Here is a 13,802-nt window from a genome sequence, read left to right on the forward strand (position 1 = left end):
GTTTAGCCAGTATTTTTGCTGCTTTTCTGAAAGAGTAAGGTATTCACTTTGCTATTTAGGAAGTTGACTTGTTCTCTTTTGTTTTAAATGTTGTCATTAACTCATACAGCATGTACATTGCATATATAATATATATTACATGTGAGTTTGAATCCGTTGCTGTCATCATTCATTTGATGATCAAATTGTTCCATTCTCGAGCAGTGAGAGTTGTTTCAAATTGGTTCCTGTGTTCTTTGGATGAGATGTCATTATATCTCTGATAGCTTTAGTCCTTGCTTTCTGGCATAGTAAGATTCTGAGGTTCCTCCTGTACATTTCCTGCCCCAAGTTTTTGCAATCTGACATTTCTCTGAGAAGCTCTTTTTTTTTTTTTAAGTGGATATGATATTTATAGTCTATAGCCCAGATGCTTGGGTGCTCATTGACAGCAGCTTGCCATTTCTTCTAGGTCTCATCCCTAAACATAGCTGGAAAATACACATCATTTTGTTTGTTTGTTTGATGCGCAGTGTGGGGGATCCTAGTTCTGTGAGTAGGGATTGAACCCAAGCCCCCTGCGTTGGAAGGGTGGAGTCTCAAGCATTGGACTGCCAGCAAAGTCCCAAAATACACATCTTTTGAAGAGAAAAGAAAATGAGATGGCTTAATCTGATATTTATAATTTTATAAAATTATATAAATTTTATATAATTTTATAAAATTATAGGGATTTTCTTTTTTTGATTTTTTATTTCTTTTGTCTCTTTTCTTTTGAAAATGTGTTGTTTTGTAACCTTTAGTATCATCACTTATTTGTTTTTATCCTTATTTAAACTTGTTTAAATTGTTTTATCCTTATTTAAACTTATTTATTTATATAATATTCATATAATTGCCTCACAACAAGAATGCCTACATTCCAGATATCAATAGAGTAGTAGAGTAGTGTGTGATTTCTTTATTGTAAAAAAAAAAGATTTCTTTATTGTTTTGTTTTTAAATATATTCTACTCAGGTTTGCAGTCAGAATTTTGTATTTTAATAATGACTTAAAGGGATTCTGTTTTATTTGTGGCTTTTCCACCAACCATCAGGCATGTTTGTTTAAGTTCATTTTCAGTTTTTAGAATTTTTAAATATGTTTCTAAATCATGTAAAGGATATACATAATTATAAAATTATGTATTACATATTACATAAAAAAATTATAACAACATTCCCACTTTCAGGCTGATAGAATTCATGCTTTTTATTCTTCTCCATATATAAAGAAGTTTTATTACATTTTATCCTGTTGTTCATGTTTTAAAATGTAAAAAGATATATGTGAGCATTTACATATATATTCATATCTCTTTTACCTTATGCAAAAATTAGAGCTACAATAAAAACTGCTCTGTTTTGCTGTTTCACTTAATACGTACTGAGGTTATTCCACATCAGTATGTGGAAATCGTTCTCTTTCCTTTTTACAGCTGTGTAATGCTGGATGTTGGAGAAGGAAATGGCAACCCACTCCAGTATTCTTGCCTGGAGAATCCCAGGGACAGAGGAGCCTGGTGGGCTGCTGTCTATGGGGTGGCACAGAGTCGGACACAACTGAAGCGACTTGGCAGCAGTAGCAGCAGCAATGCTGGATGTATATACTATATTTTATTCACCCAGTTCCTTACTGATGGACATTTGGATTACTTCCAGTCTTGGTATTACATATATAGTACTACAATGAATAGCCTTGTACATATGTCTTTTTGTATTTTTGCCAGCATATCTTTGGGATAGATTCCTAGAAGTGGAATTGCTGGATCAGAAGGTAAATACATATGTAATTTTGTTAGCTGTTGCCAACAAAAATACAACCCCTTTCACCAGGGTTGTATCATTATACTTTACCTGCCTAATTACTTGTCTCACCGTGGAGTATGTTGTCAAACTTTTAGAATTTTTTCCAATCTGATATCTCAGTATAGTTTTCATTTGCATTCTTTTAAAATGAGTAAATTTGCACATCTTTCCATATGTTTAAGGACTATTTGCAATTAAAAAAAATGAATTCCCTTTTCATTTATTTTGCTCATTTTTTGTCAGATCGTTAATTAGTTTTGTTTTTTTCTAAGTTTTTAGGTAGTTTTTCTGATGTATGGGAGATTTTAATCCTTTAATTCATTGCTTTTATTGCTCCTGTTGTTTATTTATTTATTTTTTAACTAGCATGCTGCTTGAGGTGCTAGGGTTCTTGCCAAGGACCATGAATACGAATTGTCTAGCCTTGTTATGTTCTAGTGATGGAAGTTGGCTTTCTGTTGACTCATGCTTCCGGGATGCCCCCAATAAAGTCTTTATTGATTTGTTTTATATCTAGTGAAAAATTTCAAATATGTAGAAACGAATGGAAAACATATAAGGAATACTTCTGTACCTACCATACAGAATTAAAAATTAATAAATAATAAATTAACTTTGTCCAAATTTGTTTTCATTTTTTTAAATTGTGGTATATTATCCATAACATAAAATTTACCATTTTAACCATGTTTAGGTGTACTGTTCATTCACACTGTTGTGCAGCCATTAATACCACCATCTCCAAAACTTTTTTATCTTCCTGTTTTGGAACTCTGTACCCATTAAACACTAACTGCACCTTCCCCTCTCCCCACCGGTCCTTGGAAACTCCCATTCTTCTTTCTGTCTCTATGAATTTGACTACTCTACTTCAAGTAAGTGGAAACATATAATATTTGATCTTTTGGGCTTGACTTATTTAGTGTAATGTTCTCATAGTTCATCTACATTTTGTAGCCTGTATCAGAAATTTCCTTTCTTTTTGTGACTGAATAATATTCCATTGTATGCATATACCACATTTATTTTATCCATTCATTTGTTGATGGGTACTTGGGTCAGTTACTTCAACCTTTTGGCTGTTGTGAATATTGCTACTCTAAACATGCATGTACAGATACCTGTTTGAATCCCTGTTATCAATTCTTTTGGATATATACCCAGAAGTGAAATTGCTGGATCATATGGTAATTATATTTAAAATGTTTTGAGGAACCACAAAAAAATTTTCCACACTGACTATACCATTTTATATTCCAAGACCAGCAATGCACAAAGATTCCAATTTCTCATTTCCTTGACAACACTTATTTTCTGCTTTTTGATAATAGCCATCCTAATGAGTATGAGGTGATGCCTCTTTGTGGTTTTGATTTGCCTTTCCCTAGTGATGTTGAAGATCAGTCCTGGGTGTTCATTGGTAGGACTGCTGTTGAAGCTGAAACTCCAATACTTTAGCCACCTGATGTGAAGAGCTGGCTCATTTGAAAAGACCCTGATGCTGGGAAAGATTGAGGGCAGGAGGAGAAGGGGACGACAGAGGATGAGATGGTTGGATGGCATCACTGACTCAGTGGACATGGGTTTGGGTGGACTCTGGGAGTTGGTGATGGACAGGGAAGCTGGCATGCTGCGGTTCATGGGGTTGCAAAGAGTCAAACACGACTGAGTGACTGAACTGAACTGAATGATGTTGAACACGTTTTCATGTGTTTCATTTTTTTAAATTAATAAAACATAATACAGTTTAAGTCTCTTTTACTTTTCTTCTAACCTTCTTTGCTTCCCTACATCCCCAAAGGTTATTGAAATGTGTGTATTTATAAATATTATATTGCAGAGTTTTGTTTTGAGGCTTAAATTATATCTTGTACTTTTTATTCTGCACTTGTTTTTTTTTACTTGATATGATTTTTTTTCTTTTTGAGATTTATATGTCAATCCGTTCATTCATTTCAGTTGCTATATAGTAGTGCTCCATTGTAGGATTGCCATAATTTATCTATTCTCCTACTGATTGCTTCTGTCTGTTGCTGTTAGAAACAGTGCTGTGGTAAGCATTCCTGTATTTGCTTGCCTCCTTGTATTTGTGTGAAGCATAGACTCCCCAAGGGTATACTCATTCAGCGACTGTTTATTGCAAACCTGGTAGTGTTAGGCATCGTCTTAGACAGTGGGGATATATCAGTGAATAAAACCCTGCTTTTAAGCAGCTTATGTGAATTGGGGTTATTGGATCACAATGAAGTGTTTGAATCTTTGCTCACTCAACAAAAATGTGTTGAATCTCTGCTATGACAGAAATAGAGGATTTTCCAAAACAACGTTCCTGTCTTCATAGTTGTTGTTGAGTGGGGAAGATAAAAAGACATAAGGTATACTTTGGAACGAAGTATATAAGGTATACATATAATGAACATAAGGTATACATAAGGAAGGAATGCTTTGAAGATAATGAAAGCAGAGGCTGGGGGTTTCTACTTTAGATGTGCACTGATGGAAGGCCTTTCTGGTTGGTGGAAGGTCTTCCTGAAGAGGTGTTTGAGTAGAGGTTGAATGAAGTAAAGCTGTGAATGACACAGGGGAATGAGCCTAACTGAGATAATAACTAACATAGAGGCTGTGAGAAGAGAACATGGTTAGAAAGTAAACAAACAAACAAACCTCAATGTTCCTCGAGTGCAATGAGCAAGCAAGAGGCTGGTGGGGATGCTGTGGCAAGGTCAGGAGCTAGGAGTCAGATCATATACGGCTTTTGCAGTCTCCCAGAGATTTTAGGTTTTATTGTGTGATTAAAAGGTGAAGATATTGTTGTTAGGCCTTGCACTTAGAGCAGTAGAGATGGTGGAAAGTGATTAGATTTGGGGTATTTTTAAAGATAGTACCTATAGAATTTTCTGATGGATTGAATGTAAAATGTGAAAGAAAGAGAAAAAAGTAAGAATAACTCCACAGTTTTTGGATTGAGCCAAAATATCAGCCAATGGTATCTTTTACTCAATTTGAGGACCCTAAGGAAGAAGAGATTGAAAATTTAAGTTTGAAATGCCTATTAAGGATCTCAAATACTTGGCAGTTAGATACCAGATTATGGTCCAAAGTGATTATAATAGTTACACTTTCGCCAGCTTTATATGATCCATTTAGGTGAATCCCAAATGGATCCCAGCAGGAGATAGCATGTCACATTCTATGATGTTGAGATTCATTGATAATCAGTGTATTAAGTGGAAGTGAAAGTGTTAGTCGCTCAGTCATGTCCAACTCTTTAGGATCCCATGGACTGTAGTCCACCTGGCTCCTCTGTCCATGGAATTCTCCAGACAAGAATACCGGAGTGGGTAACCGTTCCCTTCCCCAGGGGATCTTTCCAACCCGGGGATCAAACCCTGGTCTCCAACATTGCAGGCAGATTCTTTACCATTTGAACCCCCAGGGGAGCCCCAATCAGTGCATTAAGGGAAACTGCTATTTAAAAAGAACACTTAGTTATCTTGGGTATAAAGTAAATTAACTTGTGAAGTAAGTTGTAAGTTAGGTTTACTAAGTTTACATTTTTATATATTGAGTTTTCTTTCATTGGATCTTACCTGTTTTGTGTTGTTTTGTTTTAATTCCAGATGCTGGATCTGGAGTGGAGGAAGTGGAGTTAAGCTGGGAAGACTATCTGGAAGAGACAGGGTCCACAGCAGTTCCCTACGGGTCTTTTAAACATGTAAGTGGTGACTATATTGCTTGACTGCCTGATCCTTTTTCATTTAGAAAAAATGAAAATCTTTTTTCATTTGATCTTTTTTCCTTTGGAGTCCTTATTGTATGACTCAGGGTTTTGTTTTTTTTTTTTTTTATGACTCAGTTTTAAATTGCTGGTATGATACATCTTTGCCGTATCTGAGCTGGGTTCTAATATCTACTCTGTCTCTTCAAAATGTGTTTTTTGTCTTTCAGTAGCTCTGTAAGTTTTTGTTGAAAGCTGGATATATTAATAATATACCGAGTTTTAAAAAAAAAAGTGAGTTTTCATTGTTTTCTGTTTATCCAGATAAAAGTTAGGCTGATTTTACTGTTCGTTTTAGCTATAGGTGTGAGAAGCTGAAAGGTACTTTGCTTTCATTTATTTTGCCTCACCTTTTGTACAGGAGCTCTCTTGATGTGGTGGTAAGGTATGAGGGGAGCAAAAGCATTCTCCAGTCCTGTGATTTGGTCTCAGTGTTTTAGTGATCCTGAGTTGTGCATATTCTTTCCCCTATTTTGGAGGCCAGAGGGGGCTGGAGTTGGGTATTTTCCTTACCATAGATCAGTAAGGTTCTGTTCACTGTAGTTGGTTAGGACCTAGTAAAGTAGTTTTTCTTGAGGATTAGTCTTGTTAAGAAGAACAGAACACTTTGGATGTATTTCACGATGCTCCTTTCTTCTCTCCTGTATTGCAGGCAGATTCTTTAGCCACCAGGGAAACCCAATTTTTGTTGTAACTTGTCTCAAAGAATTTTCTAATTTCCTTTGTGATTTCTTCTTTGATCTATTGGTTAACAGTGAGTTTAATGTCCACATATTTGTGAATTTTTTAGTTTTCCTTGTGTTACTGAGTTCAAGTTTTATTCCATTGTGATCAGAAAAGGTACTTTGTTTGATTTTTTTATTTTTCTCCTAACATTATGGTCAATCCTGGAGAATGTTCCATGTTCATTTGAGAGGAGTGTGTATTCTCTTGTTGCTGAGTAGTCTCTTTATGTCTATTAGGTCTCGTTGATTTATAATCTTAAGTCTTCTGTTCCTTTCTGTCTGGTCATTTGATCCTATGTTAATTGTAGGGTACTGGTTTGTTTAGAGATCAGCACAGCCTTAATACCAAACCTAATAATTCAAGAAGAGAAAACTACAGAGATGGGTCACTTATAATGACTGATGCAAAAATAGCTTCATACAAAGTAATACCAAACTGAATGTAGCTATATTTAAAAAGGATAATACATTAATAACAAGTCGATTTTTTCCAGGAATGCAGGATGGCTTAACATTTGAAAATAAACCAGCATAATTCACCATAGTACTAGAGTAAAGGAGAAAATTTTTACTATTATCTCAATAAATAAGAAAATTATTGATAAAATTCCATATCTGCTTATGATCTTAGCAATCTATAGATGAGAATTTCCTTAATTTGATGATGTGTATATATACAAAATCTACAGAAAACTATTAATAGCAATATGATCCATATTTCTTTTTATTATGGAATAAGACAAAAATTATGCTGGTTAGCATGATCCCTATTTGATAATTGTATTGGAGGATCTAACCAATACAATAAGGTAAGAATAACAATTAAAATGTTTAAAAATTGAGAAGGAAGGGGAAAATAATCATTATTTACAGATGAATAAAATAATGTGCAACTCTATTATTGGAATTAGTGAGTAATTTTTGCAAGATTTTTAAATACAAGATAGATATTAAAAAGCTATTATATTTCTATATACTAGTAACAGACAAAAATGGAAACTGAAAGATGTGGTTTACAATAACATAAAAAACATCAAATAAATGTAAGATATTTGCAAAGAGACACAAATCTTTATTGAAATAAGTTAAAATGAAGGAATATGCCTTGTTCATATAATGGAAGACTCATTATTTTAAAGATGTCAGTTTTTCTTAAACAGATCTGTAGATTTACTGCAACTCAAATCAAACACCAAAAAAAATTAGTTAGAAATTGACAAGCTGATTCAAATAAGTAAAACCTGGCCTCAACCTAATACCACAGATAGAGATTAACTCAGGGTTGATATTAGTTCTCCATATGAAAGGCTTCTAGAAAATAATATAGTAGTATTGATATATCTTATGACCTTTAGGCATAGGAAGAATTTGTTTAAAAATACAGAAAATTAATTAACCTTTTAAAGGAAAAGTATTGATGGATCAGAGTATATTGCAATTAATAACTTCTGTTTATTAGACAACACCATCAAGAAAACGATATTTGTAATACAAGTAATTAGCAAACTGATACCTGGAATGTTGACTAAAAAGTTGACAAAAAATTTAGGCATTCCCCAGAAGAAGAAATCTAAGTGGCTAGTAAAATATAAACATTCTCAACTCTATTAATAATAATACAAATTAAAATCACCATGAGATAATACATGCTTCAAGATGGTTAAACTGAAAAAGGCTGAAAATACAGTAATATTTGTTAGAATGTTAGAGCAAGAAGATTTCTTGTACACTATTGGGAGAGTATATTGGTACAGCCACTTTGGGAAACAGCTTGGCCATATCTTTTTTTTTTTCATTTATTTTTATTAGTTGGAGGCTAATTACTTTACAATATTGTAGTGGTTTTTGTCATACATTGACATGAATTAGCCATGGATATATCTTTTTATTTTAAGAACTCATGTAGGTATGCAAGTGACACACGGATTTATTCTTATAATCATGACAGTGTTATTAATAGTCTTCCAAAACTGTGAACTATCCAGAGTGTCTTCTCCTAGAAGAATTAGAATGGATAAATTATGGCAAATGTGTATAATGGAACACTATACAAGAGTGAAAAGAGATCAAGTCCTGTTATGTGCAGCAGCACAAATGAATCAGATAAGCAGTGCTGGGCAAGAGAAGCATTCATACTGCATAATTTTGCCCACATCGTGCTGAAACACAGGCAGTGTTAGACTGTAGTGTTATAGTTTAGGATAGTGATCACCTTTCAGGAGTATAGCAGGTTAGTGATTAGAATACAAAGGAGGTTTCACACAGGGTGCATGCTTTCCCTGTCTGGCTTCTCCTTTTCAGAAGCCCCCTCACTTCCCAGTGGTTATGATGGCCACATTGTACTTAGTTGTTGTGTTTCCATGGTCTCCTCCATTGCATAACAGTTCCTCATTCTGTCTTTCATGGTGTGGATACTTTTGAAGTGCAAACCATATACCAGTTATTAGGTTGGGACAAAAATAATTGCGGTCTTTCATTGTTGAACTTCGCTGTTTGATATCAGAATACATTCTTTTATAAATGTGGTTATGTTATACATCATTTTAATACACATTTCTTACTTTACATCTTTTTGCTAGTGACTTATTGCTTGCTGTTTATTTTGTATTTATTTTAAACTAGGGAAATGATGTTAGATGAAAGGCAGATTCGAGCAATTTTCTTACATAAGTTCAAAATGGGTCATAAAGCAGCGGAGACAACTCACATCAACGCATTTGGCCCAGAAACTGTTAACGAATGTATACTTCAGTAGTGGTTCAAGAAGTTTTGCAAAGGAGGTGAGAGCCTTAAAGAGGAGGAGCTTTAAAAAAAAAAAAAGAGGAGGCGCTTTAAAAAAAAAAAAGAGGAGGCGCTTTAAAAAAAGAAGAGGAGGAGCTTTAAAAAAAAAAGAGGAGGCGCTTTAAAAAAAGAAGAGGAGGTGCTTTAAGCCACTGTGCCCTGTAGTGACTGGCCGTCGGAAGTGGACAGTGACCAACTGAAAGGATCGTCAAAGCTCATCCTCTTAAAACTACGCGAGAAGTTGCTGAAGACTTCAGCGTTGACCATTCTATATTTGTTTGGCATTTGAAGCAAATTGGAAAGGTGAAAAAGCTTGATAAGTGGGTACCTCATGAGATGACCACAAATCAAAATACCGTCCTTTGAAGTGTCGTCTTCTTTTATTTTATGCAACAGTGAACCACTTCTTGATTGGATTGTGACGTGCTATGAAAAATGGATTTTATATGACAACCGGTGATGACCCACTCACTCAGTGACTGGACTGAGAAGAAACTCCATAGCACTTCCCGAAGCGAACCTTGCACCCAAGAAAGGTGATGGTCACTGTTTGGCTGCCTGTCTGATCATTACAGCTTTCTGAATCCTGGCAGAACCATTACATCTGAGAAGTATGCTCAGCCAGTCGATGAGATGCACTGAAAACTCGCAAGAGCCGGACATGACTGAGCAGCTGAACCAAACTGTACTGAAAACTGCAATGCTTGCAACTGGCATCGGTCAACAGAATGGGCCCAGTTCTCCTCCACAACACCTGACCACACGTCACACAACCAGCACTTCAAAAGTTGAACAAATTGGGCTATAAAGATTTTGCCTTATTTGCCATATTCACCTGACCTCTTGCCAACTGACTACCACTTCTTGAAACATCTTGACAACTTTTTGCAGGGAAAATGCTTCCACAACCAGCAGGAGGCAGAAGATGCTTTCTAAGAGTTTGTTGAATCCCAAAGCATGGATTTTTATGCTACAGGCATAAGCAAACTTATTTCTCATTGGCAAAAATTTGTTGATTACCATGATTCCTGTTTTGATTAATAAAGGTGTATTTGAACCTAGTTATAATGATTTAAAATTCACGGTCCAAAAGCACAATTACTTTTTCACCAGCCTAAATGTTTTAGGTTTCTTAGTTGGGCTTTGGTTTTTCTTGTGATTAGCTTGAATTTATGCATTTTGGTTTATGCACTTCTTTATCCCACAGTAAGAAACTTGGCTCTCATTATTTAATATATACGTACAGGATTTCCAGAATTGCAGACTGCAATGTTTGTGACTATATAATTTGTCATTTAAATTAGTGCACTTTTGAGAGAGATAGGAGGCATTATTAGAATTATTCAAGGATAACAGGTATAAACACAGACTGTTTTAAGGTAACTGGGAAATATGGCTCCCTCTGTATGGTACATATTATACATATTTATTATCAATATAACTTCTGTTTATCCTTTACTTTTTCTAGCTTCATAAATTTTCTTTTGAATGATTGAGAAGTCACTCTTGAAATCTTAATGTGTTGAAGATTGTTAAAATGGTGAACATTCAGTGGTCTGTATATTTAATAGAAAGCATAGTCTATAATCATGATAGACAGCTTTCATGGAATATTGAGTTCTCTTAAACCTCCTTCAGGGTCGATGGAACAGAGCAGCATTGCTAGTCCCTGTTTTGTTTGGATCACTCCTGTAAGTTAGAATTGAAATTTCTCAGATTTCCCTTGAGAAGATTTTATTGCATTTAGTGCTTCAGAATGGTACGTCTTAAAGAATGTTGACCAAAGAAGCACTCATTTGAGATGTTTTTCTGGTGGTTAATAACATTTCCATGTTCAGGTGGACACACGTTTGCAAAATGGATTTGCTCCTGGGATGAAACTGGAGGTGGCTGTGAAAGCTGATCCTGAAACCTACTGGGTTGCCACCATCATTACCACCTGCGAGCAGCTGCTCCTCCTCCGCTATGATGGCTATGGGGAGGATCGCAGAGCAGACTTCTGGTGTGACATCAGGAAGGCTGACCTCTACCCCATTGGGTGGTGTCAGCAGAATAAGAAGACCCTCGAAGCCCCAGAAGGTAATGGTGATACGTCATATCAAGATGTGGTGTGGTATTGATGTAGGAAAATTTGGGCTGTCCAGTCTTAAGATTTTCACATCTCCTAAACACAGTAATCTTCCTAACTTCTTTGGGTTAGTATTTTGAATGAGAATATAAGGATTAATACACATTTCCATTAAAAAAATTATTTTCTGTGCTCCTTATAAGCCTCAGTCTTTTGTGACATTCATAGGGAGCATCAGTTATTTATCATCCTATGGGTGTGTGAGGCTCTCTGAGTTTAAGACTTGTAGGTCTGGCTGTCTTAGAGTACATTGGGCCAGCTTGTTTCTCTTCCTGATTTTATTGTCCTCCCTCCTATTACCTACAGATGATCTGGGACCTGTGAGCTTTTAAAATAAACCAGCTGAAGCTCCCTTCCAGGAAAGAGCCCTACTCGGAGTAGAATCCAAATTAAGCAGCACAGAGACAATAGGACACAAGATAGAGAAGGGTCATATAAACATGGAAAAAGGGATGCCTTAAGAAAATTCTAGACCTTATGTGCTTTTCTTCCAGCTTCTTATTTTGTTATATTGATAATTTTAGATTTACAGAAATATTTCAGATATGCAAAAATATAGAAAATTCTTGGGGCCTTATTGCCAGTTTTCCCCAAATGTTGTCATTGTCCCACATTTACTTTATCCTCCTTTCCTCCCTGTCTTTGTCTCTCTCTTTTCTCTCTCTCTCTCTCTCACACACACACACACACACACACACACACACACACATGCACGTGCATCTTTTTAATGAACCATTGAGAGTCACGTGTAGACATGATGCCCTTTTTATTTACTTTTTTTGCTTTTTTACTCTTATGAGAATAATATGAGAATATACCTCTAAAAACAGGGACATTGATGAACACAGTAAAATAATAAAATCAGGAAATTAGCTTTGATATAATACTGTTATTTAATATATAGAGCTTGTTCAGTTTTTATCAATAGTGTTTTTATAGTAAGATGTTTCTGTAGTAAAAGAAAATCCCAAGTCATTTGTTGCATTCATTTATTGTGTCTCCTAAAATTCCTTTAGGAGGAATCTAAAGGAACTGGGACAGTTCCTCAGTCTTTTATCTTCCGTGACTTTGACATCATTGAAAGTAGCAGGCCAGTTTTCCCACTAATGTTCATTATGTCTTGGATCCAGTACATTCATTATTCCCCATGTCTTTTCCTTGTCCAAGATTTCAGTATATTTGGCTATCATCTTTTTAGTTTCCTTAACCTTTCTTTGTCTTCCTTGATGTTGACATTTTCGAGGAGTATAGGCTGATTATTTTTTAGCATGTCTCACAATTTGGGTTTGTCTGATGTTTACTTACATTCAGACTGTGGACATTTGGTAGGAAAAAATGCAGGAGTAATGCCATGTCCTCCTGGTGCATCATGTTAGGAGACAACATGCTGTTGGTTTGTCCAGTAACTAACTTGTGATACTAACTTTCATCACCTATGTTGGTATATGCCAAATTTTTCCACTGTAAAATTACTTTTGCTGTTTTTAATTAGTAAGTATCTTGTGGGAAGATACCTTGAAATTATGTAACTATCTCATTACTCTTCAAACATCACCCACTATTTTTGGCATCCACTGGTAATTTTTATCTGAAACAGTTATTACTCTAATGCTTAGTAAATGGTTTTTTCTAATTCCTTATACATTTCATAATTGGCTTTCTGCTACAGAAAGGGCTTTCCCTTTTCTCCTATGTACACACACACATTTGTGTATGCATCTGTATTTATGTATATATGTCAGTGTAGACTCATGAGTCTTATTCAGTGGATTACAGTCCTTGCTGTCATTATTTATTTTGATGATCACACTGTCCTAGATACGGCCAGTAGACACCTCTTCAAGCTGGCAGATGTGTCCCTTGCTGTGTTCCCATTATTATTTGAGTAGTTTCTTGTTCAGGAAACTTTTCCCTGCCTCAACCCTGAAATCAGCCATTTCTCTAGGAAACCCTGGTGGTTTTTTTTTTTTTTTCTTTTTGTATTTGGAAGGATGATATTTACAAATGAAGATCTGAGTCCTGGGGTTTTGGTGGGCTTCTAGCTGATCATTAACATTCCGTGAAAAAAACAATGTAAAAGAAAGTTATGGAGACATGAAGTTACCTGGCCCACTATCTCAAGAGTATAGCAAAATTCACCTCATTAAACATGAACAACAAGAAATGATTTCTGTCAAGTCTCATACAAGGTCACGTTATTATAATTAAAAAAAAGGCGAAAAGGAAGAATAAAATCCTTCCATAGAAACATAATCACAAAAAAGGTGAACACTGTCAGACAAAAACATTTCAAAACAGGATAAAAGAAAATAGTAACTATGATAGAGCAGTGAGAAAAACCATAAATAAAATTTATAAAAATTAGAAAATCAACTGACTGGAAAAAAGGAAGATTTGAAAAAAGAATAAAAGTCAGACAAGAACTAGAAGTTTAAAAATACTTGAAATGAAGACTAAGATGAAAACAGGAGTGAATGAACCAAGAGTAATAACTGAACAGAAAGAGAAGATGAAAAAGAAGTTAAAATTTTAATTAAAATAAAAGAAATAAAAAGGACTTGGA

At 35.1% G+C, this 13,802-nt stretch overlaps 1 protein-coding gene across 8 annotated transcripts in view; it reads left to right on the forward strand.

The window, feature by feature from the left end:
- The window catches only part of SFMBT1 (Scm like with four mbt domains 1), a 112,427-nt gene that overhangs the window by 64,168 nt on the left and 34,457 nt on the right, over nucleotides 1–13,802 (forward strand). For all 8 annotated transcript variants that reach the window (XM_020874260.2, XM_020874255.2, XM_070455935.1 and 5 more), the window contains 2 exons: nucleotides 5,448–5,542; nucleotides 10,950–11,190. In XM_020874260.2, coding sequence (XP_020729919.2) covers nucleotides 5,448–5,542; nucleotides 10,950–11,190 — 336 coding nt within the window. The remainder of the gene's footprint in view (nucleotides 1–5,447; nucleotides 5,543–10,949; nucleotides 11,191–13,802) is intronic.

This window comes from Odocoileus virginianus, chromosome 26 (genome assembly GCF_023699985.2).
Source record: "Odocoileus virginianus isolate 20LAN1187 ecotype Illinois chromosome 26, Ovbor_1.2, whole genome shotgun sequence".
NCBI lineage: Eukaryota > Metazoa > Chordata > Mammalia > Artiodactyla > Cervidae > Odocoileus > Odocoileus virginianus.